This window comes from Rhodnius prolixus, unplaced genomic scaffold, assembly GCF_049639745.1.
Source record: "Rhodnius prolixus isolate KJV_2025 unplaced genomic scaffold, Rpr scaffold_36, whole genome shotgun sequence".
In the NCBI taxonomy this organism is placed as follows: domain Eukaryota; kingdom Metazoa; phylum Arthropoda; class Insecta; order Hemiptera; family Reduviidae; genus Rhodnius; species Rhodnius prolixus.
Window position 1 is genome coordinate 187,682 of NW_027411639.1, and position 27,040 is coordinate 214,721.

General features: G+C 34.6%; 1 protein-coding gene across 8 annotated transcripts in view; it reads left to right on the top strand.

Annotated features, from left to right (window-relative positions):
- Positions 1-27,040, top strand: part of Syt7 (Synaptotagmin 7) — a 193,993-nt gene that overhangs the window by 146,952 nt on the left and 20,001 nt on the right. For 6 of the 8 annotated variants that reach the window (XM_074144126.1, XM_074144124.1, XM_074144120.1 and 3 more), the window contains one exon: positions 19,535-19,682. In XM_074144126.1, coding sequence (XP_074000227.1) covers positions 19,535-19,682 — 148 coding nt within the window. The remainder of the gene's footprint in view (positions 1-19,534; positions 19,683-27,040) is intronic. The other 2 variants (XM_074144125.1, XM_074144123.1) reach the window with 1 other exon arrangement.

A 27,040-nucleotide genomic window follows, 5' to 3' on the forward strand; every position in this document is an offset into this window, starting at 1 on the left:
GAACAATCGAATGGTAAAACACCATATGACCGAGTCAAGCTGTGCCGGGTACGTAAAAGAATGAATGCGGCCGAGCGGATCAACGACAGTGTCAGTACATCTGCAGCTGGTGCGGTTGAAATTATTCAAGTGGATGATGAAATCGCTTCTACATCGACAACGGACTGTATAGGCATAGATTGTGTTCGATCGTCGATTTGTTTCCTTGATTTCGTCCTAAATACATAAATAAAAATATTTTATATAAAAAATATAACCCCGTTACATAAACGTAAGTATTCACGTACAACACAGCCGTGTCCATGACACAGCCACACGTTAATTTTTTACACGTTTGAGACTTTGAACAATATTTCCTTCTTATTACTTATAATCTTATCGAGCAGATCAGCTTTTGCTCGTTAACATTATAAAATTAGTTGCTTTAATTAGAGCTTGCCTCCTCACTTACATTACTCGCTGAGATGGTACCAAAGGAAGAGAGATGGCAAATGTGCGATTATAGAAATAATCTCGAAACAGAATGTAGATGTATAAATCTTTCAGTTGAATGTATTAATTCCGAGATTGAAGGAATAATGAGCACCTTGAATTAATTGATGTATTAAACGAAGAATTTTAGTAACATAATTAATTATTTTAACGAATTGTTGTGCTATGAGTGAATAAAATATTTCAAACATTTTCAGCGTTATGCTGAATTTCTTTTAACATAATTACTTGAATTATTAATGATTGTCAATTGAGCCGTTCACTGCGCAACTCCACTTTTTGAAAGTGTGAAAGCACATGGTTCAGTCATAGCTTTTCAAATGTAAACCTGCCTGGACTTAACGGAATGGAACTTTGAGGCGCAGCCAAAGTTTCCGATATCTACAGAATCCAATCCTTCCAGTCAAAAACACTCCATCGAATCGCAAATGCTCCTTACTATGTCCCTAAATCTATCTTGCACCGAGATTTCCTTGTTCCCTATGTTTCAGAACTTGTAAGATACCGTTACATTGAATTCCACACATGAATCTACCTCACATTCTAATCCACTAGTATCCCAACTTACTACTCTACCAGGAAATCCTCCCAGGACGGTTAAAGCGCCGGTGGCCACGCGATCTTCTAAATGAAGTAAGTGCCAGTACACAATAGTGAACTGTACCACTTTGGGAGTTTCACCAATGGATAAATTCTCCCCTCATGTATTTATTCTATGTATCATGTTGTATCAGCTTCACTTGTTGCAGAATTATACTGAAGTTGTGAAAATAAATGAATTAAAATATAAATATATATTAATTACAAAATGTTTTTGGCCACTAGATAATAAATAATTTATTTCAGAAGCTATTTTGATGAAATTCCGTGCTCGATTGTAAATCGTTGCAATAAATTCAACTCAAATTTAGTTGCAGGTGGTGAATGATAACGGGAAATTTATTTGAATTTATATTTGAACAGAATTGTATAAAACGATGTAGATTATTTCATCGCATTTTTCCATTTTTTGTTTTATGGAGTTACCTAATCGAGTTGTGCAATGAACGATCCAATTATTAATGTTTCTTCTGTAACTTAAGAAGACAATGTTAACTAAATTATTAATCTTTAAATGTATTCTCACAAACAATCTCTTTAAGAAAAATATTAATTGTGTTTTATCTTAAATGAAAGAATGCCTTTAGTAAAAGAAAAACTAATGCATCACTTCTCAAACTACAAAACTCTCCAAAATAATTCTAGTTGTTTTCTAATCAGAATAAATTTTAAAATGAATAAATAAATGTTTTACTAAATAAATTGGGTTATTTTTGGATCTATTAGAAATGGTTACGGCTACTAAGAGCGCAGTCCAGTGTGGTAGAGGTAGTTGCAACACAATTGCCCTCGTCTTCAAGGTAATAGACTATCAATAATCGCTTCGAATTACCTACTCAGCTCCAAGGCAATCAATTATTGGAGATTACCTTCCGTATCCGCTCGAAAAAACATCCACATCTTATATCTCTTGCTTTATAATCATTAATTCTTTACATTCGTAATTAGGACATTAATTACTTTAGCTAGAGAATGGTACTTATTTGATTATAAAGAAGGTTTTTCTTACCTTATAATTGTTTATTATTTATACCTCACATTTTTTAAACCATCTCTTCCATTCCTGCTCACTACAGAATAATATATTAGTGACAAGTTAAGTATTTACACTACTCCAAACTTCAAAACTAGTTTTTACTTCATTGTTACTGTTATTTATACTCCTAAGTATGTTTTGCTCTATTTTAGAAGGTCACAATGAAAGATGTAGAAGGAAGTCACCGCAATAAATTTGAAGCTTTAACGAGTAAACAGTACCGTATCAGATATCACAAGGTGTTTGAATCTAAGTATATATGAAAGCACCATTGTGAAGGAAAAACTTTTCTTCAGAATATAATAGGAAACGAAAAGGAGATTGTTCTCTAAGCCAGATAAGATAGTAGTAATGACATTTTAAGACAAAGAGTTATGTTTGAATGATGAAAACAGGGAGTACAGTTGTTCCAAGTTCAGAGTTGTATAAAATGCATTGACATAAGGACGTTTGCAAACATTCATATGCACAACATATCATTTGCACAACATATCATTTGCACAACACTTGCTGTGATAGTATGTTCGTGAACACAAGAATTTGGAAAACAATTTTAAAGTTTAACTTTTACATAATTATAGTTTTATTTCATGGTTTCCATTTACAATTGTTTCGTAAAACATTGAAACTGTATTCTGTAAGTGACAAATGAAAATGATCCTGACATACTTATTTGTTGAATATCCCGGAAGAGTTTTGTGAATTTCTGAGGGGAAAATTAGGTAAACATTCCCTTACTAGAACCCGTTAACCCATAGTTGCAATAATGTGCGGACATGGCCGATTTTAGTTTCGAAAAAAAAATTCTATTATTCTATTATTATAATTTTAATAATTAATAAATAATAGGTTAGGTTAGGTTGGGTTGGGTTGGGTTACGTTCGGTTAGGTTAGGTTGGGTTGGGTTAGGTTACGTTGGTTTGGGTTAGGTTAGGCTACGTTCGGTTAGGTTGGGTTGGGTTAGGTTTGGTTAGGTTAAGTTCTGTTAGGTTAGGTTAGTTTAGTTTAGGTTAGGTTAGGTTGGGTTAGGTTAGGTTACGTTTGGTTAGGTTGGGTTGGGTTAGGTTAGGTTAGGTTTGGTTTGGTTAGGTTAGGTTGGGTTGTGTTAGGTTATGTTTTGTTAGGTTACGTTAGGTTAGTTTAGGTTAGGTTAGGTTGGGTTGGGTTAGGTTAGGTTCTGTTAGGTTAGGTTTGGTTAGATTAGGTTACGTTAAGTGGTTTTTTTTTTTATATTAATTATTAGGTTACTTGAAAATATTGATTGAAAAATTATATTGTTTATTATTTTTTTATTTATAATGAAAGTTTTCCTCAAAGGGTGCTTTCCTATAGCTAGATTCAACACCTTAAGATTAAGGGTGATATCTTGGACTATACCTTGACAACCGCTGAAACTCACACATGGCTTGCGAAATGAACAAAAAACTAGTTTTTAAACCATCCTAATTGATTCAACTGAACAAGAACATAACTTTCCGCAATCTGGATATAGACTTAAACTGCGTGGCACAGCTAAGCTTTCAATCTCTCCGAACGCCCATTGTCGTTAATGCATCTTACTACCATAATAATCTGTCTAATCAAAATCACTCACTTGATCTAGTCCCAATCTCATTGCACAAGATTTCATTTCAAAGAGTTCATTGTCTTTAAAATCTCTACCTTTCATTTCCAAGTGTGTTTAAATCAGAATATAAATATTACTTTTTGATTAGTATCCTCTACGTCATTCCTCGCAAGTCTCAAGCTTTTTAGTGCTTATTAATTAATAAACTAATTAATCACTATACAACTATAAAAGCAATAAACTAAAACAGCAAACTACAAAAGTTTGTAATGTCCCAGCAATACAGGAAACAGTGACGTATTTTTTTGTTTTTTTTAATCAAAGCAGTACAGTATTTATTTTCAATTTAATTTAATTCAATTTAATAGAATAACATTTTATTCCCTTCTAACTCATAATCAGCGTATTTGCTGCAATCAAATACTTAAATAGCTAAGATAAATGTTATAATACTAAATAAAATTGAATAATAACAATAAATAAACAAATTAAATAAATATTGGCATTGTCACGCAGCGTGCAAACAATTTATTCAACTATCTTAGCGTGCAAACTCTACTTTAACTTTGTTTTCCTTGAATAATTTTTTAAGGTGAAATGTACTACGTCATTGATTGATAATAGCTGTAGGAATTTGGTCGTAAACAGGAAACTACTTCGTTGATTTTATCCCGTTTTAGTCATTTGTTTTCTTGAATTCTGAAAGGATTCGTATTCTAATCCAATTATAAGAAAATGTTTTACAATATTGGAATAGATAATTTGATTTCCGTTCACAAAGCTTCTCTAACACATATTGTGATGGTACTTGTCCAATTGACATGTAATGTTCTGACTGTAGTAGTAACTAACAAACTCTCATAACACACAAAAGCAAGTCTCGAAAAGTTTGTTATTGTGAATGTAATTTACATAACGCGATTGCAGCAGATTTCCGTAAATATAATGGTTTGTTTAATCATTGCTAGTTACTAGAGTTCTGGCTAATAATTTTAAATAATTTCGCAAATTTATGATAGGGCTAGAGAATGTTGTGTTTATAGGATGTCACTGGTTAAATTGATTACTATTTCATTTCTAAGCTATTAACAATATTTGTTTACAATTGTGCAGATCAAAGTGTTAATATTGATCCACATTAAATACATATTACGTTTCATATTATTTATTAAAGCTAGTTTAAATCTATTTATATTGAAAGCTCAATTAGTAAATGCACTTACAACAAGATGTATGTAGATTACATGTAGACCGATTAGTAAAGTTGAATAAATAAACCAATAGATTTTCTATCGTGTTATTTAAGTACTTGATAATATAGAAACACAAATATAACGCTGTTATTACTATTTAATTTGTATAAACTATGGCGTCATTTTACCTTTTAAAGTTTCATTTTTGACTTTATGTTACACAAAATGTCCAATAATATGTACTTTCCATGGTTATAGGACAATTGCATCTTTAAAAACGCCTGTTATGCTATAGCCACGAGCACAATTATTAAAGACTTGTTTTTGTTTTTTTAATTAAAAGTGCTTATTACACAAACAAGTAGTCACAAACAAATGAGCGTTTCTTCCATTATTTATTCTGATAAAATCCTATGTTTTCCGGTTGAACGTCTACTAAAAAGAAAAGTAAACACTGTCTCTTTTTCTTATATATTCAAGTAAACTTTTTCAAATCAGGTTTTAAGCAGATCATAATTCTGTTGTGGCAAGAATACATTCATCAACTTGGTTTAGTAGACAATTATTTAAAGTGGATGAGGATTAGCTCTGTGGTAAGGTACTGGATTCCCACGCAGAGATTCCGGAACCGAATGTTGTTGTTGATTCATAGATTTTCTCTTTGTATGAAATGATTTTTTACAACTCACTGCCTGGTAATGGACAGTGTTGTCCGTAACTAGAGAATCTGATCGGAGGCTGGCAGTGAGCTGGGAAAAGTCTTCGGGCGCGCCAATGAACTCTAATGTTGAGACATCGTAAATAATAAAAACATTTGTATGTACAGTCGAGCCTCCCATAAAGGACGCTCTCACTAGCGACCACCTCCATTTACGGACAGTTTTTTGAATTTCCCCGCTTTACCTCTATACACTTTCTATATAAAAGAACCTCCGTCTAACGGGCACTCTACATAGCAACCGCGGACATTGGTTTTGGGGAACGGATTAAGTATATGTTTCACCTCCCAACAAAGACCACCTTATTATTAAAAGTTCGTTTGACGCGGTGATAAAAAGAATTATCCCCTCTCAAGTTTTTGTTTTTTTTCTGGTTTTTCCTAATGTCTCCTATATAAGCTCCATACATCTTGTACCATTGTAATCATTTTTCAATATAACTTTGGACGAACAATATTATTTTTTCCTATATGTCTCTCAAACGAAAGTGGTTAACTCTAGAAGAGAAAATAAATGTGTTGGAAGATTTTGCAAAAACCAAATCGAGCCATCGTCAACTTGCTGAAAGGTTTGTTCTATTTTTCTAATAATAGATGATGGTATGATTATAGTTTTACCATAAATTATTATTGTTACGAATAAATGTGATGATTATTATAAAAATTATTAAATAAGTCAATGATATGTAGTTTTTTGATAATTTTTTTGGATAATTAAGAAAAATTTGATGCATATCATATAGCTAAATAATTATGCAATTATGTACGTTTTTAAATCTGTTAATAATAAACAATTTTTAAATAGATGTTTGGAAAAAACCCATATTTTTTCATTATGAAACTTGCCCACCTCCTTCTAACGACCACCTCCAAACAGCGGCCACTTTGCTTTCCCCCGCCAGTGTCCGACGTTATTGAGAGGTTCGACTGTATTTAAAGTAAATTGCAATATTCATACTCATTGCTTTCTTTGTCTAAAACCACATGAGCTTTTTCTGTTTCTGCTGACATTTCGTCAACTTTACTCTGTTCTACGCTGAAAACAATTTCATCCAAAACTTTGTGTATACTTGCAAACAATATTACTTGCATACAATATTACTTACTTTTATCTGTTTTTATCATTATCTTTATATTACTATTATTATTATTATTAAATTTTCTTCTCTTCTCTTTCTTGCTAAGTTCTATAATTGTACAGATTTTCTATTTTATTTTAATAGAACACACGCTTTTAGCTCCCCTGAGAAGGCAAACTGTTCTGTTAGAAAGTATGCATTTTACTGTGGCTGAATTCTGAGTATCAGGTACGACCAGGTGCAATCAATCACTTTACAAACAATGAAAAGTGCCACTACAATGAATCAATTTATTTATTTACTTTTCTGGATTTGTTTTGAAAATGGATTTTCTTTTCACTTTCATCATAAATGCAAATCTATAATTGATATGTAAATCCAGAACTTTTATTTTAAACGTTGTTTTTAACGGAAAATTTCATTTTAGGACAGATTTAGTGAAAACTGAGTACGATTGCAATACTTCTTTTATGAAAAGTAAGGGAAAGTAAAATTTTGGATATTCACAAGAATAAGAGGAGAATGTTTTAAATAATAATATTCGGCTTCTGGATTAGCTTCCTCTAATGGTGCTCTTCCATTTACTCTATTTCCTGCTATCATGTTTATTTCGTCACGTCGCGGAAACACCGAGAAAAGGGGCGGCAACAAATACAACTTCTGCACGATTATTATTATTTAATTAGGGACAGGTATGAACTTCTGGTGAGGTTTCTCGCCGAACTACCTATCCAGGATTGTAACGCGTAGTTTAGACAATGGGGCTTGGTTAGAACTGCTATCCCGGGAGGCCTTTTGAGGCAAACACAAGTTAGAGAACTCCCTTAAGTATGTCTGTTAATTAGACTAAGAAGTTTTGCGAGGGTTTAGCCGCCGCGAGGAATTGTTCTTCGCCACCAACAGAAAGTTCTTCTGGAAGATAGCGTGCATTGTTACCTATCTGTGGTGGCAAAGATATGGTGCAAAGAGTAGGCTCTTGCTCCTACCGCATAATGTTGTAATTCCTATAGATCTGCTTACAAATAAAAGATATAAAGTGTTTATACCCATACTTCGAAAACTGGCAAAATGACTCGACCCGGGAGAAAGATAGGACGCTGTACAACAAGGTTCGTCAAGCTACTGAGGCCAAGGACTGAAATACTATCCTGAGAGGTCGCCCTATTATATTATCTAGTTCCAGTGGACACGGACACTTTGCGGTCGTACCTTCTTCGAATTGGAAAGGTGCTCATCTTTAAAGATTGGGTTAAGTTCTTTGAACTGTTTGTCGCATTACGCCCAAGTAATTCTCCGGGCAAAGGAGGACAACCTGGGGATCAGACCAGAGAGTTGTCAACCTATGGCCGATGGGGTGTAGAAAGAACCTTGCCTCAATAATGTGATAAACGTTTCTAGGATAATGTTCTGGAGAAGAGAGGGCGTTTTGGTGAGTTCTCGAACTGGGAATCCCGCAATTACGAAAGACTTTTTTTGCTATTAGTAGTAAGCAAAAATTTACTTTTACAAGACAGAAATTCGTAGTTACGTATTTCAGTTTATATCTAAATTAGTCGATCTTTTTTGTCCTTTATTTTAAAGTAAAGTAAAGTAATAGCCTATTTTTTCAGGCGGGCTTTACGTCCAAGTACCAATTAGATGTCATGAACGGAGGTGACTAGCAAACATACTTTACTGTAAATTTCTTTTATTAACCATTAAATAAAATCTAAGGCTTAAGACCGGGAATCGAACCCAGTACCACAATACATATTAGCTTTACAGGTCTCGCCTCTAACCGCTCGGCTATCGTAGCGCCTTTGTTCTTTATTTTAAATTTTTTAAAAAACTGTGTAATCCAGGTTTGGTAAATTGTTAAGAGTAAGGCTTTTTTTTTTTTTAGCATTTAAATCGTGAAACTTATTGCCTGAGGTGCGATGACCTGGTAGAGAATAATAAAAAGATTATTTGGTCACAAGTACAGTGAACGTGGAGGAAAAAAGGAAAAGAAATACGAGGTACTGCCTGCTCAGAATATTAAACCAGAAGATCTTCTAACTTTGAATATCAACCAATGCCTTCGAGATTGAACGAATTTTGTCATACTCTAAATGAAACCGGATAAAAGAGTTCAGATTGTAGCTGTTTGTCTTCTCTAAATAGTTTCCAGCTATTTCTGATTGAAATTAATCTCCTTGATAGGCCACCTGTTAGGAGATTTCAGTTCTTTTTTGTGTGTGTTTTTTCATACATACAGTTTTATATTTCACACTTCAATAGCTGCGTACGGACATCCAACCTATACTGACAGATAGTGCTCGTTATCTAAATGAACTTAGCCGTTTGAAGTTTTTATTTTTTATGGATACTTTGTCCTCGCACGACAAAAATGGATATGGTTGAGATGTAGCAAGGCAGAAGATAAAATGTTATGTAAAATCTTGATCAAACTAATTTCTACTAATAGAAATCAAAAATTGCGAGTTGAAAATAAAGCATTAAACAACTGACAAATTAATAAAAAGTATGAATAGATATTTTTACTAAAAAAATAAACTTTGGTTTGTAGAAAGATTGTATTTTGAGTAGTGTTTAAGGGAATGTGAGTTTTAGAGACCTGATATCGATTTGTTCTCCTCATCTACTGACGACGTACGCGATGAGAGCACACATTGGTATTTCTCTTACAATACACCCCTTCTCACAAACATCTCTTTCTCCTAATCATTTACACCTTCCTTCAAATACCTCCCTTAGCCACTTTTCTTTCACAAATATCAATGAACTAATCATTTTATATGTTAAAACCCAAATTTAATTAAATAGAAAGGTTAATACGGTCATCACGTGTATCCCAATATGGAGGCACATTCACGCTTTTATATTTTTATGTAAATATATGCAAAAAGGTTATTTATTATTAATATTTTTTTTAGTTTAATGGTTCTGTTATCAATCAAATTGCTTGATTTTGTTTACCGCTTTTCAATTTTCAAAAAATAATTTATTTTGTTTTAACTTTTAAAATATGTTTTCAACAATATCAAAGTGACTTTTTCAATAGATTTCACTTTAAAGACTATTCAGGTGTATCAATCAGAATAATGTGTACGAGGTGAGGCTATTAAATAACGAGACTCATGCTGCTACAGAAAACCTATGCATGCGCCAAATATTAACGACCGACAGCTGTACAGCGTAAAGCCTTCTCTTTCGATTGCAGCATCTCACGTGTTTGTAGAGAAATCTGTCTGACCGGAACCGTCGTTTGTGTAAGAGGTGTTAGTTTCGTTTTGCCGAAAACATGTTACTGCACATGTAGTAGAGCAACGAATTGTCGTGAAATTTCACATCAAAACTTGGTAAAACCGCTACTGAAACTTATCTTTTATTAAAAGAAGTTTATGGCAATGAACGTTAATCACGTGCGCAAGTTTTTGAGTGGTTCAAGCGTTTCCAAGATGGCCGAGAAGACGTCAGAGATGATGACCGCCCGGGTCGCCCTTCCACGTCCAAAACGGATGCAAATATCGTTTATAATTAATCAACATTACTACCATGAGGTGCTTGCTTAACTCCGTAAAAGAGTAAGGAAAAAACGACCCGATTTGCGGAAGAACAAATCGTGGGTTCCTCCATCTAGACAACGCGCCGGCTCACACTGCTTTTTTGTCAAGACGTTTCTAGCCAAGTACAACATCCCAGTTTTAGGCCATCCGCCTTATTCGCCTGATCTGGCCCCATGTGACTTTTATCTGTTTCCTAAAGTCAAATCTGCATTAAAAGGGACACGATTTCAGTCCGTTGAAGCTGTGAAAGAAAAAGCGGCACGCGTCATGCAGGAGCTCACAGAAAAAGACTTCCAGTACGGTTTCGAACAATGGTAAATTCGCATGGAGCTTTGTAGGGTTAGGGAATGGGTGTATATTGAAGATAAAATGTTTTATAGCAATAGTCACGTTATTTAAAAGCCTCACCTCGTATATCTGTGGTAGATGTACCAATCAGAAGTGAAATTAAAGCAACCAGCCATTAATTTCCATATAATTTTAACAAAAAACAAAATTAAAAAAATAAAGAAATCAAAAAAACTCATGAGAACCTTACAATTGTAAATTAAGGTTTATTAAATTTGAAAGAAAATTATAACCTGTGATTAAAGTATGTTTTTTAAAGGTAGTTAATTGAATAAAAGATCCCATTTGGAATTAATTGGTACAGAATGTTGTTTTCTGTGGATTAGATTTACAAATGGAATGTGGCAGGAAATGAGGGCTATCTTTTATTTCTTTCCTCAACTTTTTGGTTTTCCACATCAGATCATAGGTCCAAAACCTGTGATTCTGTCGCCAGCGCCACCTGGATCTTACTGCTGGCTGCTTTACCACCCGATTGATTGGAAGATTGTTCTGTTCCTATCTGAGGTGGGATTCAGATTTGATAATAGTGCGTTGACAGTGCAATAGGTGTCTCATTATTAACTAATTTCTGTAATCTGTCAGTAAGGAGAGAGATAGATACGTGATTAGCGCACTAAATTCTTTCGTAAGAAAACTGCCTTTAGTAATCAGAAAGACAACTTATTAGAGGAGTGAAATTTTGTTGGTATCACTGGTGTAGAAAAATGATGTCAGGCGCGGCCACCAAAATAACCATTAATCAAAAGGAAGGAAAAAGGTTAAGGAACCACTCTCATAAGGCATCATTTAACATTATGAAGGTATTATTTTCTTCAAAAGTGAATATATTTGAAGTAGTATCTTATAGGGATTCATTTCTACTTACAAGTATCATAAATCTATTTAGTAATTATGTAGATATGTACATTTTAAGGTCAAAATAATGATGCTAAAAATGATTTATTGTGGCTAATATACAGGTCAAGTAATGATGCTAAAAATGATTTATTGTGGCTAATAAAGCAGGCTATACTTTATTAATATCTATAGGCCACCATCAGGACACTTCTACTATACTGTAAGTTTATACTTCTGGAGAACTGCAGAGTGAACGGCTTATCTTTGGTTACTCAGAAGACGAAATCTAAAGCTATTTCTGTCATCACTCAAATTTGATTGATTCATTCCATTAAAATATTATGACAAAAAAAATATATTAAAATACGTTAATATCATTTATCTGGGTTTATCATTTACATATTACATTTACATGGGTAAGGCGCCACGGTAGCCGAGCGTTTAGAGGCTAGACCTATAAAGTTAATATGTGTTGTTGTATGGTACTGGGTTCGATTGCTGGTTTTAGGCCTTGGATTTAATTTAATGGTTAATATGAGAACTTTACAGTAAAGAATGTTTGCTAGTCGCCTCCGTCCACGATACCTAATTGGTAGTTGGACGTAAATCCTGCCTGAGAAAATAGGCAATTACTTTGCTTTTTTTTACTTTTTACATATACGGGTATCTTCAGATTTACATTATAAAATGTCTTCAAGGAATGATTAAGAGCTCTGTGCAAAGAAAGGAAGATATTGGCGAATTGGTAAATCTGACAGCTGGAATATGAAGAACTAAATGTAGTTCTGGGACAGCACCTGTAGTTCTGAACTTTGTCGAAACTTTAGGTCGAAACTAATGTGCTAACTCAGTCAACATAACATCTGCCACTTTACACACTATTTCATTCGTATTGAAACTATAAAGTTATAGAAGGTCACATTGTTAAAAAGGGCATAGAACCTTGTTCTTCGTGGGTCCTAAAACGAAATTATGAAGATTTGCTTTGATAAAATGATTTATTATTCAACAACAGTCAACCTTTAAGACAACAACCTAATATCGAACAAAAAGTAAAGATTGGGTTCTCCTATATCTCAACAAAACTGCCACATTCAAATAGCACTAAGCCTCTGTAAAAGCTGTTATTATTCCAAGGCGCCACGATAGCCGAGTGGTAAGAGATAAGGCTCACAGAGTTACGATATATTGTGGTACTGAGTTCGATTCCCGGTATAGGACAGTAAATTATTTTTGCTGAGTGCCTCTATCCGCGGCACCCAATTTTGTTGTAGGATGTGAAGCCTGCCATAAAAGCAGGCAATAATTATTGTTTTGTTACTTATATAGTACACCTACATATACTTATACGTACTATATATACTTATATAGTACAATAACCTTTTAAAACCCGCTCTTTAGACAGTTAACAACATTTAGTAAGTTTTATACAGTTACAGTTTCGATGGACTGGCAATTAAGTAGCAAAGTGAGTAAAGTCAGTTGAGATTGTTTAACGTCACAATATCTTATTCATTCTAAATAAAATTATTGTGTTAACATAGCCGAGATGTGCCACTTATCTAATGCAATGAAACCGAACTAAGTCTAGTAAATTTTTATAGAAGTGTCTTTTTTACGGATTGTATAAAAAAGAGTTGGTTCCGCATTACTTAGAGATTAAAGAGGCTGAAGAAAAGAGAGATTGGTAAGCATAACCGATGAGAATCAGCTGAAGACTTCAGTTTAAATTCATTAAATGCGGTTATAGATGTAAACTTTTATTTTGATATTGTGTAAGAATTGATAGCGACAATAAGCAGGCTGAGAGCGAACCACGTTGTGTGCGGATCGTATCTACACAGGATCAACAAAAGGTCCTCTTCTCTTTGTGTAGATTCCAATGAGAAGGAGGATTTCAACATATAATAATGATATGTCCACGTTATGTGGTAGAAAGGAAACGAATGTTTGATGACATATACAGGTATTTAGATGCACCATTTCGCTACGAAGACATAATATTCTCCACCAACATATATGTGTTTAAGTCTATAGCAGAGCTAGCAATGAAATATGAATGTATTTTAAAGTTATAGAATGAATGCAAGAAAATGATTAGAGAAGGATTACGTGATTTTAATTTCGGTTAAGCTATAAGGATGGCAGGAATATAGAGGACTGATCCATCCATTAGCCAATGCCAAAAGAAAGAGTTGATAGGGTTGACTTCACTTAATGCTGTATGGTTTTCTTTTTATTCACATCTTGTTAAGCGGAAAAATCGATTCTAGAATCGATGCTGAGAAGTGACGTTGGTCTAAATGTTCACCTATATAAAGCTACTCACAAGAGGGGACGGTTATCTAAAAACTTCTCGCTTGGGAATAGCCCATAGAAGTTTGGGTGTTTGATGCTGAGCTAGTTTTGCCTAAGGGTATGTTTAACCCAAGTATTTGCATACATCAGTTTTCCTCTACCAGAACTATCATTGAGTTGAGAGGTATCCGAAGTAGATAGATGTTTATGTTGTTAGATAGGGAGACGCTCTGAGGTGCCAAGTTTTTTGAAATAACTAATTTACTGCATCCCACTAGAATAGAACGTTAAGCAATATTCTTTTTTCTTTTTTTTTTATCTTTTATTGGAATTTATCACTGCAACGGTTGTTGCAACAAGCAAATATGGTACCTGATAGTAAAAAAATAAAAGAATATCATGAGTGGAGAAGGCACCCAGTGGGGTCACTCTAGTAACGTGCTTTGCTCTCACGATAAGAGTAGATCACGAGGCCATCTTCTCTTCAATCTCCTTAGAGGATTACCTGGTAATGTGGAGGAAGATAGGTGTTCTATGAGAGGGTTAGGATGAGCTGCTGTAGAGGAATGAAATTTGGGAAATCGAGTGTTAGCAAGATCTGTAATGAAAGGGATTTTGAGGTCATTATGGATAGTGAGATTAGATACACAGAACGGAGCGTTAAGAAGTTTTCGAAGTATTTTTGACTGTAATGTCTGGAGGCGTAGTGAGTTGGTACGCTTAGTCGATCCCCTTACTTCGATACCAAATAGGTCGCAGTAACAGTAGATATAAGAATCTTTTATTATGTAGGTTAAGTTTCGAACAATATTTAAAAACATTTAATAATAATTATAATTGTTGAGAATTATCTGTCGGAGGAGTTTTGACTGAAATGTTTGTACTGTCCTTATGTTTGTAGGTTTGGCTGAACCCCACAGCTCTAGTCCGTAAGTCTACATAGGTTTGAGGATAGTACTGTAAATTAAACGTTTGAGTTCTATGGGCAATTTGGAAGTAGTCTGCAAAGCAGTTTTCACGTTTTGTCATTGCTAGTGTTTTAAGTCTAGTATGTGGGTTCCAAATGAGTCGTATTTCTCTTACGAGCACAAGGAATGAAATTGTCTTTGGAGAAGTCAGGAAGACAGAAGCTCCGTCGGATTGCAAATATGGCAATTCTGTTCTTCGTTTTGGTTCTTAACCTTTTTTTTCCCCCATTGTTCTACAAACTGTGACAGTAACTTTTGTAAGCTTGGGTCTGAACTTGTAGAATGAATAGCCACGTAGTCTCTGCAAGTGTATACAAACAACTTTTAAATTAAATGAAAATACAAATTGCAATCTATGTATTGACTCTGAAGCTATGGAGGATATATTTCACATTTTCATTTCATACCCTGCAATCGACAGAAGTATATTGACAGACTTCATTTGACTTTGCTATAACATTCCACTACCTAAGGCTCCCACTTTGAAGATGGTATATTCATTTTTATTTGTCTGTTTTATCTATGTTTTAATGTAACAGAGTCAACAGTTTTTATATATTCTAGCATTTGACGTTATGTTTAATTTTTTTCTATTATTTCTTTAGTTACAATCAATGCGTTTGTAGTTAAGAACTGGGATATTAATATATAATGTTCACAACATACTCAGACTGGAGAAGTTACCTAGTTCTAACACTCTAACATTTCTATATCCCTGGACTCTCGTCTTCAGAGAGGAGATCGTGAGACTGTCTTTTTAGACGTATAGAAATGTTATCCGGAAGTGTCCCGGAAGAAAGATGTATCAGTGGAAACGTTATGAGATTGTTTGTTAAGATGGTATTTTCTGTAACTTGTCTGACGAAAGGAATGTTCCAGTCAGTGTGAATGGTATGATTGGTGACGTAGAAAGGAGCGTTTACTATAGAGCGAAGAATTTTAGGCTGCAAGGACTGGTGGATCCTTTGCAGATTTGTGCGTTTGGTTGAACCCCACAGTTCGATGCCATAAGCCGAGACTGGCTTTAATATACTTACATGTATAAGTCTTTTGTTGTCTAGAGTGAATTTTGATTTGTTATCAGTAGACTTTTCAGCTATGGGAAGCGTCTGTTCAGTTCTGTTCTTTTAAAACGTATGCCAATGAGGATTCCGAGTCTTATGTATAAATTCAAATTAATTTATCAACTGCCAATCTATGCTTATTTGTTATAGGATATTTTGTTGTTAGTTAGTCTGCCACTAGAATTAGAATTCTGGAAAGAGAACCAAAATTTGTGTTACTCAATTTCCTTAAATTAAATCTATTAATCCATCAGAGCAATATCCACTTTATATAAAAATATAAGGCTTTGTTACGAAATCTGTGATAATGTCCTAATTTACATATGCATACAATAACTGCATATCACTAAATATGCAGTTTTCAATTTAAGTTATTGTACAATCTCCTGTTTTAATCAGTGAATGAAACAATAAGCTTGCTATGAAGTACACTTAAATCTGAATTGTTTGAAATGCTAAATCAATAAGAAGTTTCAACACTATTGGATGACCCTGACAAGTTCGAAGTACAGTTTAGCTATTGCAAAGAGAATAACTCTACCTAAATTAAATATTTACTTTGATTTGGAAATTAGACAAGTTCTATTTCCTAAATTGAATCATTAATAAAAGTTTTAATCGCTTTTAATCTAAAACAATATATAGTGTCCAATATTAGGATTTAAATTGGTTTTCATATTCTGAGTTTGTAGAAATTGTGTGAGTAAAAACGGTAAGAAGAGTAGTAAGTAAGCAGTAAGATAGTTTCAAACCCAGCTTTTAATACTGAAATTCCATGGAACTTATAAATAAAGATATTCACAGGGAAAATCACCCACACGAGAACTTCATAGATAGGGTAGCTCACACATAACTGTGGAAGCTAGCTTAAGTACTGCACCATCGTTTTGGAAAGAAAACAGATCCGACAGCAGCTAAAATCTATACTGCAAAACTTAAATCATTCAGTTATGATTAAAAATGTTCAATTAGTGACATTATTTTGTTTACTGTATTTGGCGAGGGGCTAAAACAAATAGTTTAGTAAAAATTCTATTTTTTAAGGAGCAATCGTCTCTTAATACTGTAGCGTTAATTTTAAGCATTTTTTTCAAATTGTCTTGCATTTTGCCTTCTTTGAATATTTTACTTTTTTTGAGCTCAGTATGTTTAAGTGTTGGGTGGGTGTTCCAATTAGCCTCTTTTCAAGGTAAAGTCCAAGGATGTGGTCGAATGGTTAGGTTATGATGTTTTTCTTCTTTTTCTTCTTTGAAACAAAACTATTGTCAGCCATTTTAGTATTGTAGCAGCAACAATCCTAAAAACTAAAGATGTGTTGAATCCCCGATACTCGATAAAATCAATGGTGCCAACAAATCCTTTTTGTAGCTTCCAAGCACAATTCCTTCAATTTTACCTCACAAGTCTGCAATTCATATTAAGAATTACTCTCAGAATACTTTTTTTTGTAAACATGGAAACCAAGGAAAATTATTTTAATTCGTCTATAATTTGAAATTATTTATATTTTAAATTTTAAGAACTGAACTATATATTTCAACACTGTCAATTTATCTTTTACAAGCTAGTGTTCCAAACGAAATGGTGCTAGCTCCCTTCTGTACTCCTTAAAGCTGACTTTCCTGCTAACCTGCACACCTCCAGTTACACCTTCGTGATTTACGGTTCTCTCCATGCATACTAATCCAGCATTACCCGTTCGCTGTCTACATTCTCTTGTTTACATTAATAACATAAAAATTAAAACAAAATATATCGCCTCATTTATTTACTTTTTCCTGCATTGACTGCAGTGTTCATATGCACAAAGAACTTTTAAAGAATTCAAGCCAACTTTACGTCAGTAACTTATTCTGTATTCACACTCCAACTCGTTATCGCAATAATCTAACCATTTGACCACGTTCCTCTTGGACTTTACCTTGAAAAGAGGCTAACTGGAACACCCACCCAAAAACTCTTAAACGTTTTAAGCTCAAAAAAGTAAAATATTTAGACAAGGCAAAATGCAAGACTGTTTCGCAAGCGTTCAAAATTAACTCTACAGAATTAGAGAGGCTTGCTGTTTTTGCTCTGATATGGTCTTGAGAATTGGATGTCAACAGTGCAGATAATCGGTCATAAATATACAAATTCAACAGTCTCGAATCCTTCGCCTCGTTGGTCCCTTAACCTGAATAACACCAAAGCTTTCCTTTAGTTTTTGAAGTTTTTTACAGCTCACCTCACCCAAATTCCATTAAAAATTGTTTTCACATCTGAATACTCTTGCTCTACAAATCTTTCCACGTCTACGAGGGTCGTTTGAAAAGTCCGTGCAAAAATAAAAACTACTTAATTTTTTGGGGTAAACCTTTTTTATTTTTCAACATAGTCTCCTTTTAGGCTTATACACTTCGTCCAACGCTGCTCTAGTTTGTTGATCCCTTCCGAATAATAGGATTTGTCCAAGTCTGAAAAATAGCCATTCGTTTCTGCAATCACCTCCTCGTTTGAATAAAATCTTTTTCCCGCCAGCCATTTCTTCATATTGGGGAACAAATAGTAGTCCGAGGGAGCCAAGTCTGGAGAATAGGGGGGATGTGAAACGAGTTGGAACCCTATTTCCATTAATTTTGCGACCACAACTGCTGAGGTGTGAGCTGGTGCGTTTTTCTTGCAGCTCGGTTTTCAAACGGTCCAATAACGATGAATAATATGCACCTGTAATAGTTTTACCCTTTTCCAGATAGTCGATGAGGATTATTCCTTGCGAATCCCAAAAGACAGTCGCCATAATCTTTCCGGCCGAAGGAAAGGTCTTCGCCTTTTTTGGCGCAGATTCCCCCTTGGTAACCCATTGTTTAGATTGTTCTTTGTTCTCAGGAGTGTAGTGATGTATCCATGTTTCATCCACAGTGACGAAACGACGCTTAAAGTCCTGCGGATTCTTCTGAAACAGCTGCAAACCGTCCTTGCAACACTTCACACGATTTCGTTTTTGGTCAAGCGTGAGCAATCGCGGCACCCATCTTGCGGATAGCTTTGTCATGTCCAAATGTTGATGCAAAATATTATGTACCCGTTCATTCGAGATGCCCACAGCACTAACAATCTCACGCACCTTCTGTCATCCATCACCATATCATGGATTTTATCAATGATTTCTGGAGTAGTAACCTCAACAGGGCGTCCAGAACGTTCAGCGTCACTTGTGCCCATATGGCCACTACGAAAATTTTGAAACCACATATAAACTGTTCTAATCGAAGGTGCAGAGTCAACATAATGTTTATCAAGCTTCTCTTTAGTCTCCTGAGGCGTTTTGCCTTTCATAAAGTAGTGTTTAATCAACGCACGAAATTCTTTTTCGTCCATTTTTTTGAAAATCACTCGACTTCCTCGATTCAAACGAATGCCAAACACAAAGAAATAGACCAATCTGGCTGAAACTTGGTGTGTGTTCTTCCAAGAGATGCTACTAACTAAACATAACCTCGATACGCGCCAGTAGTGCTATCTCTCTGACTTTGCACGGACTTTTCAAACGACCCTCGTATGTTTACATCGTACCTTCCAAGACGGGTTTATGCATTATTTTATCGCACCCTCTGCGATTTCCGACTGATATTTTTACAAAACATCAACTTTTAAGGTGCTTAACCAAATTTTTGTGACAATAAGCCCGCAAATCTTTTAAAAATAATGAAACCCTAGCTCCTACAGACAGCTAGTAGAGCATAAAACCCTAATATATTTTACAATACCAATTATAGTAATATGATTATAATATTTTTGTTACAGTACGACTGGTAGTGGGGGTAGCAAGTCTCCTGGAGGCACTACACCGGGAGCTTCTGGTCCAGATTCTAAGACACCTCCAGCCCCGCATAAAGCGTTACACAATGTTAAAGGAGAGCATCCGTCTGTCAGTAACACAAACCAACAAGATGTACATGGACCTCAACTAACTCATAATGCTTACATCATATCAGCTCTTTTATTTAGTTTTTAATGTTTTACAATTATTAGAATTTTTTTGCACATGACCCACAATCTTTTTTTTTAAAATTATTTATTTAAATTTAATATGAACATTACAAATTTATTTAATATGCTGCATAGGTTTCTTTTTATTTTTTACTTTGCATTATTTGCTTGCAAATTATTTTAGAAAGAAAAAAAGTTATATTCTTTGAAATATTAATATTTTTAATCTAGAAAAATAGGCTTTTTTTGAGCGAATAAATAATTATAGCTTAGCTAGCTCTTCGAGTGTACATAGCTTCAAACATTTGTTAAATTCTGAACATTAATAATTAATTTTGGTTTAAATGAAAAGAGAGTTTATTCTTGAATAATTTTCAATACAACTACTTGTCATCTAAACGATTAAGAAACAGTAAAAAAGGATTCACTTTAAAAAATCATTTAACTTTTCTTCTTTTCAATTCCGTATCTTTTTAATTTATTTTTTAGTTTGAATTATTTGGATTCAGGAAGTTCATTGTTATTTTAACTATTTTAAAACTGCTTGCACCAAGTTTGTTCATCTGAATGAAATCAGTTCACCGATTTTCACTGGATTGAGCTATCGCTCTAATCGCACATAATTCTATCTTTCTCTCTCTTTCTATATGCACAATATATTGTCATTTAGAAAATGAATTTCCATATTTCCTCTAAATTTATTCATTCCATTTTCCTTCTCCTAAATCCTTAAAAGGATGTATTGATGTTTCTTTCTTTCCTTGCCGCTTGTAAAACCTTCTTTACCAAGAATCAAATTTAATTCTTCTTCGTTTAATTTCCACTTACTCTAAAGATGTTCTATTATTTATTCTAGAAAACTATAGTGAACTATAGTATACTATAGTACTATAGCTGCGTACGGATATCAAAGACACGGATAAAACTGACAGATAGTGCTCGTTATCTAAATGAACTTAGCCGTTTGAAGTTTTTATTTTTTATGGATACTTTGTCCTCGCACGACAAAAATGGATATGGTTGAGATGTAGCAAGGCAGAAGATAAAATGTTATGTAAAATCTTGATCAAATTAGTAGAAATCAAAAATTGCGAGTTGAAAATAAAGCATTAAACTACTGACTAATGAATCGAAAGTATGAATCGATATTTTTACTAAAAAAATAAACTTTAGTTTGTAGAAAGATTGTATTTTGAGTAGTGTTTAAGGGAATGTGAGTTTTAGAGAACTGATATCGATTTGTTCTCCTCATCTACTGACGACGTACGCGATGAGAGCACACATTGGTATTTCTCCTACTATACACCCCTTCTCACAAACATCTCTTTCTCCTAATCATTTACACCTTCCGTCAAATACCACCCTTAGCCACTTTTCTTTCACAGATATCAATGAACTAATCATTTTATATGTTAAAACCCAAATTTAATTAAATAGAAAGGTTAATACGGTCATAACGTGTATCCCAATATGGAGGCACATTCACGCTTTTATATTTTTATGTAAATATATGCAAAAAGGTTATTTATTATTAATTTTTTTTTTAGTTTAATGGTTCTGTTATCAATCAAATTGCTTGATTTTGTTTACCGCTTTTCAATTTTCAAAAAATAATTTATTTTGTTTTAACTTTTAAAATATGTTTTCAACAATATCAAAGTGACTTTTTCAATATATTTCACTTTAGAGACGACGATTCAGGCGTATCAATCAGAATAATGTGTACGAGGTGTGGCTATTAAATAACGAGACTGATGCTGCTACAGAAGAACTATGCATGCGCCAAATCCTAACGACCGACAGCTGTGGAGCGTAAAGCCTTCTCTTTCCATTGCAGCGTCTCACGCCGTCGTTTGTATAAGAGATGTTAGTTTCGTTTTGCCGAAAACATGATACTATACATGTGGTAGAGCAACGAATTGTCGTGATATTTCACATCAAAACTTGATAAAACCGCTACTGAAACTTATCTTTTATTAAAAGAAGTTTATGGTGATGAATGTTAATTACGTGCGCAAGTTTTTGAGTGGTTCAAGCGTTTCCAAGATGGCCGAGAAGACCGGTCGGAGATGATGACCGCCTGGGTCGCCCTTCCACGTCCATAACGGATGAAAATATCGATTACAATTAATCAACATTACTAACGTGAGGTGCTTGCTCAACTCCGTGAAAGAGTAAGGAAAAAACGACTCGATTTGTGGAAGAACAAGTCATTGGTTCTCCATCAAGACCACGCGCCAGCTCACATTGCATTGTCTGTCAAGACGTTTCTAGCCAAGTACAACATCCCAGTTTTAGACCATCCGCCTTATTCGCCTAACCTGGCCCCATGTGATTTTTATCTGTTCCCCAAAGTCAAATCTGCATTAAAAAGAACACGATTTCAGTCCGTTGAAGCTGTGTGAAAGAAAAAGCGGCACGCGTCATGCAGGAGCTCACAGAAAAAGACTAAAACCATGGTAAATTCGCATGGAGCGTTGTAGAGATAGGGGTGGGGTGTATATTGAAGGTGATAATAACTAAATATGTATAAATTTAAAATAAAATGTTTTACAGCAATAGTCTCGTTATTTAATAGCCACACCTCCTATTCTGAATTGGGACCTACGGCATGCAACCAGATACTATACAGGCCCTTCTGCATTTTTTTTTTTTTACAATTAACAGAATTCGCAAATATTTTATTACCTCATCTCCTCTTCATCACCTGAAAACTATAAAATATCAACGTTTTAAACTGCGTAAACCTGCAAAAAGGAAGTCGGTTCGAAGTTGACCAGCCACATAGTTTCAGCTCAGACATTGTTAAAAATGGTCAATTTTTTTTCATTAAATATGCGAATCAGGATAGGTTTTTCAAATAAATGTTTGATTATTTCTGCTAGATCAATATATATTTTTTTAAATAAAGAGAAATTGTGCAAAATATAATTGGATAAAGTCTGGCCAATTGACATCATTGCAACTATACGAGGGGGTACCCAAAAAAAACCGGAATTATTTTTTAAAAGCTATTTATTTACAAATTTTTTACAGAACAACCTTATCCCCTTCAAAATACTCTCCATTACAACTAATACATTTGTCCCACCGGTGCTTCCACTGTTCGAAACATTTTTTGTAGTCATCTTTAGAAATGGCTGACAGCTCCTTCTTCGTTTTTTTCTTGACCTCTTCAATGTTGTCAAATCGGTGACCTTTCATGCCCTTTTTCATGCGTGGAAATAAGAAAAAGTCGCACGGAGCCAGGTCAGGCGAGTAAGGTGCGTGGGGCAACGGAACCATGCCATTTTTAGCCAAAAACTGTGTAACAGAGATGGCTGTGTGTGCAGGTGCATTGACGTGGTGGAAGAACCAGTCTCCTGTTTGCCACAAATCGGGTCTTTTTTGGCGAACACTATTGCGCAATCTTTTCAAAACTTCCAAATACAAGGTTTAATTGACGGTCTGACCTGGGGGGACAAACTCTGAATGGACTACGCCTTTGGCATCAAAAAAGCAAATCAGCATTGTTTTGATGTTTGACTTGACTTGACGACATTTTTTTTGGTCGGGGTGAAGATGACGTCTTCCATTGGCTCGACTGTTGCTTTGTTTCTGGGTCATAACCATAGCACCATGACTCATCACCAGTAATGACCTTTGACAGAAAGTCTGGATCAGTTTCAAGCTGTTGTTTCAAAGCACGACATGTTTCAACTCGATGTTCTTTTTGATTGTCAGTCAGAACTCGAGGAACAAACTTGGCAGCAACCCTTTTCATCCCCAAATCTTCCGTTAAAATTCGCTGAACCGAGCTCCAAGATAACCCACTACTCTTTGACAGTTGATCAATTGTCTGTCGACGGTCTGTGAACACCAGCTCTCGAATTTTTTCAACATTTTCGTCGATTCGGGCAGTTGATGGACGTCCAGAACGAGGTTTGTCATCAATCGACATGTCGCCATTTTTAAACCGAGTAAACCACTCGTATACTTGAGTTTTTCCCATAGCGTCATCTTTGTAAGCTGTTTTCAACATTAAAACACTTTCAGCAGCATTTTTGCCGAGTAGAAAACAAAATTTCAGAGCTGCACGTTGTTCACTTAAACTTGCCATCATAAAAAACGAAAAAAGAACAAAACAGCGCTGGTAAAAACAATCACTGCAGATGAACAGAACAAGCCAGGCAGACAACACAGGCAGGACTGAACTGGCAAGGAATTGCGCTATACACGTCTAGCGGCAGAAATGCGTACTACATAAGCTCCATGCGCGGCAACGCAATTCCGGTTATTTTTGGGTACCCCCTCGTACAGTGGCGCCTTCTTTCCAGAGCTGTCCGTTGCATTTCAGTATACTACAACCAAATGCCTGCTTCTAAGCAGTTAGTTTCTGGCATCCCAGACTTATTTTGGTCCTAATACTCCTCATAGTTCTTCCTATATTCCAGCTATGACAGTCTTCCTCTTATGATGACTACATCCAAATCGTGAAACTCGTTCTGTACATGCATGCAAAACTTCATTGGTCCTTACGATCCATTTTTGTGAGAGATTCATTGTGCCTTTTTAATATAATTAATCCTGGGGAATAGATTTCTAAACAAAAATTAAAAAAAAAGGAATCTTTTTGTTCTAAACATCTTTCCAAAATCCTTAAAATAACAGAGAAAACTAATTTTTTCTACTGCTATATTAAGAATCTATTTTCTTAAGTGATAAATATCCTTAATTACTTTAGGAGATTCTGATCCTCTATTATAATTATTTTTCCTCTTCGGAAGAGCAAAGCCGTTATTCTCCAAATTCTTCTGGGCTCATGAAGCTAATCCTGAGAGAGATAAAAAAAAAAAGTAGATTCAAAAGAAAAAAAAATCCATATTATTTATGAATAGTCTAAACTATTTGACCTTATTCCATCTTGGCACCCTCAAACTCATGAAAGGTGCCACAATTGTGGCAAAACACAATTCTTTAAGACGTCAATTAACTTTGATGCCAAAAATATGAAATAAATATAATATGTGTTCTTGGATTGCTCAAAAACTTATTATCCCAAACTATTCAACATTTATGGGACTAGAAAAACCTTCCAAGCTGTTGTCCAAAGAAACAATGGCAGTGAAAAGTGATTGTAAGCTAGAAATGTCATGCAAGTCGGAGACACAAAAACATTTGGGTTAAAAAAAATTAATGTGCTGAAGTTCTGTATATGCTACACTGACAGATTTAGAGAATTTACCTTTCCTACCAAGTTACACGAAGCTTTCTGATAGTTTTTATACTTTAACAATGATTTAAATTTGATACTGAATGAATTATAACATTGACATTCTTACTTAACCAAGCGGTTATTGAAATTCTATAATCATGAAGCGCTATCTATCTAATTCTTTCCTCTAAAAATGGTTCATTAAATGACAATATATCTTTGTGTGCATGTAACAATAATTGCACAAAATCTAGAAATGTCATACCACGATCACTTTTTTTGTTTAGGCTGCACAATATTCATAAAAAGTGCACAACACAGCAATTTCCTAAGTGCTTTTACATGGAAGTTTAGAAAGAAAAAGTAAAACAAAGATTGAATAATTGGTTGATCAATAAAGAAAAATGAATACACTAAAGTAAGTTGATAATTGACGTGGGGAAAAACAAAACCAAAAATTGATGTACAAAAATCTTTCCGGTTTTTCTCTAAAATTTAGTCAAAAAGGAAGTTTTACCCTTTAGAAAAACGTAAAACATGAAATATTGTGTTTCAAAAAAAGATAAGTTTACTATCTGTTTCTTCTTTCTATTTTTCTACTTACTTCTTATTCTTTAAATTTAGTCCATAAAAAAGACAAAATTTACGCCATTTGTATATACTTTATTTAGCACAATAATGTGATCTTTACATTTACTCAGAATTAAAAACAAACATATTAGTTCGAAATTCCAATATCTTTGATTGCGAATTAAGATTAAGATTAGAAGATTAGAAAAGGGGGACCTATGCCCCAAGGCACTGCAGCCTCAAGAGGCTTATTGTGCCTCCTTCCCCTTTGGATCTAGTAGACAAAATGTTCCCTACTAAAGAGGTTGAGGACTTTCTCTAATAGTTTCATACCGCAACTGCAATGCAATCGAACAGCAAGTGAGAGGCCGTTTCCTTCTCTTCCTGACACAATTTGCACAACGGTTCCGAGCTAATAAGCCCCCACCTTGTGCAGATGCTTCCAGAACCTGCCATGCCCCGTGAATAGGCCAGTGATCAGAGTAATCTGATTTCTACCCAGACACAATGTCTCTTTGGCTCTTTGTGTACACAGCCAAGGCATCAGGCTCTTACTGTATTTGATCCCAGGTCCTATTACCCAGTTCTTTTCATGCTCTCTCCAGATCCAGCCTCTGAGAGCCGCACGAACTGCACCTTTGGTGATCCCCAGGGCAAGTTCCGGGTCAATAAAAGGAATTATTAGCTCCGTTCTTGGCCAGCTGATCGCCTGTGCCATTCCCCTTGAACCCCCACATGACCCGTCACCCAACCGAACTTTATTCCCAGACCAGGAAACTGGTAGTTCTAAAGAAAGTAATGGCCTTCAGTACAGCTTGCCTGTCTGAAAAGAGGCAAATCTCCCTATTTCTAAGATCAATTCGCAGATTTTCCTCAGCACAAGGTTTGATTGCAATTGTGAAATAAGTCCGAAGCACTTTGTACTTTCAAAAACCAAAAAAAAGACTAGAAGATTTTTGGATTCCATAAAATTTAGGAGTTATTGAAAATCGGATTACATTTGAGATTCCTGTATCCCTTGAATAGCCTTCCTTTGCCAGTTTTTGTTTATTATTTTTTTTATGCGGCAGGTTTTTATTAAAAAAAAATTTTAATAACTTACAAAAAGAAAGCCATTAAACATTTTATATTATAGCTCAAAGCAGCAAAAGATTAGAGTAAAAATAAACCATTTATACCAACTATAGTAAAACACCAAAACGGTATATTTAAATGAATTAATTTAAATTATACGTGGAACAATCTGCATATTTTAAAATCAGTGTTGCAAGCCTTAAATACCGCTAAGTTTTTTTAGTAAAAAAAAACTATGGCCATTGGTGGATGTATACTCTAGATTTTGAAATCGACAGTTTTGAGGGAACAAGAATATTTACAAACTTTTTATTATTTGTCTCCTGTAAAGTTTGAGTCCAAACCATGGTTAAAACAAAGCCGCTAGTTAGTCTTAGTAGAAATTGCACTTAAATCAGTCTCTGAAGTCAAACGACTTTACGATTCATAAATTAACCAACAAAGGAGGTTTTAATCTTGAGTTGAAAATGTCATTAGCTCTT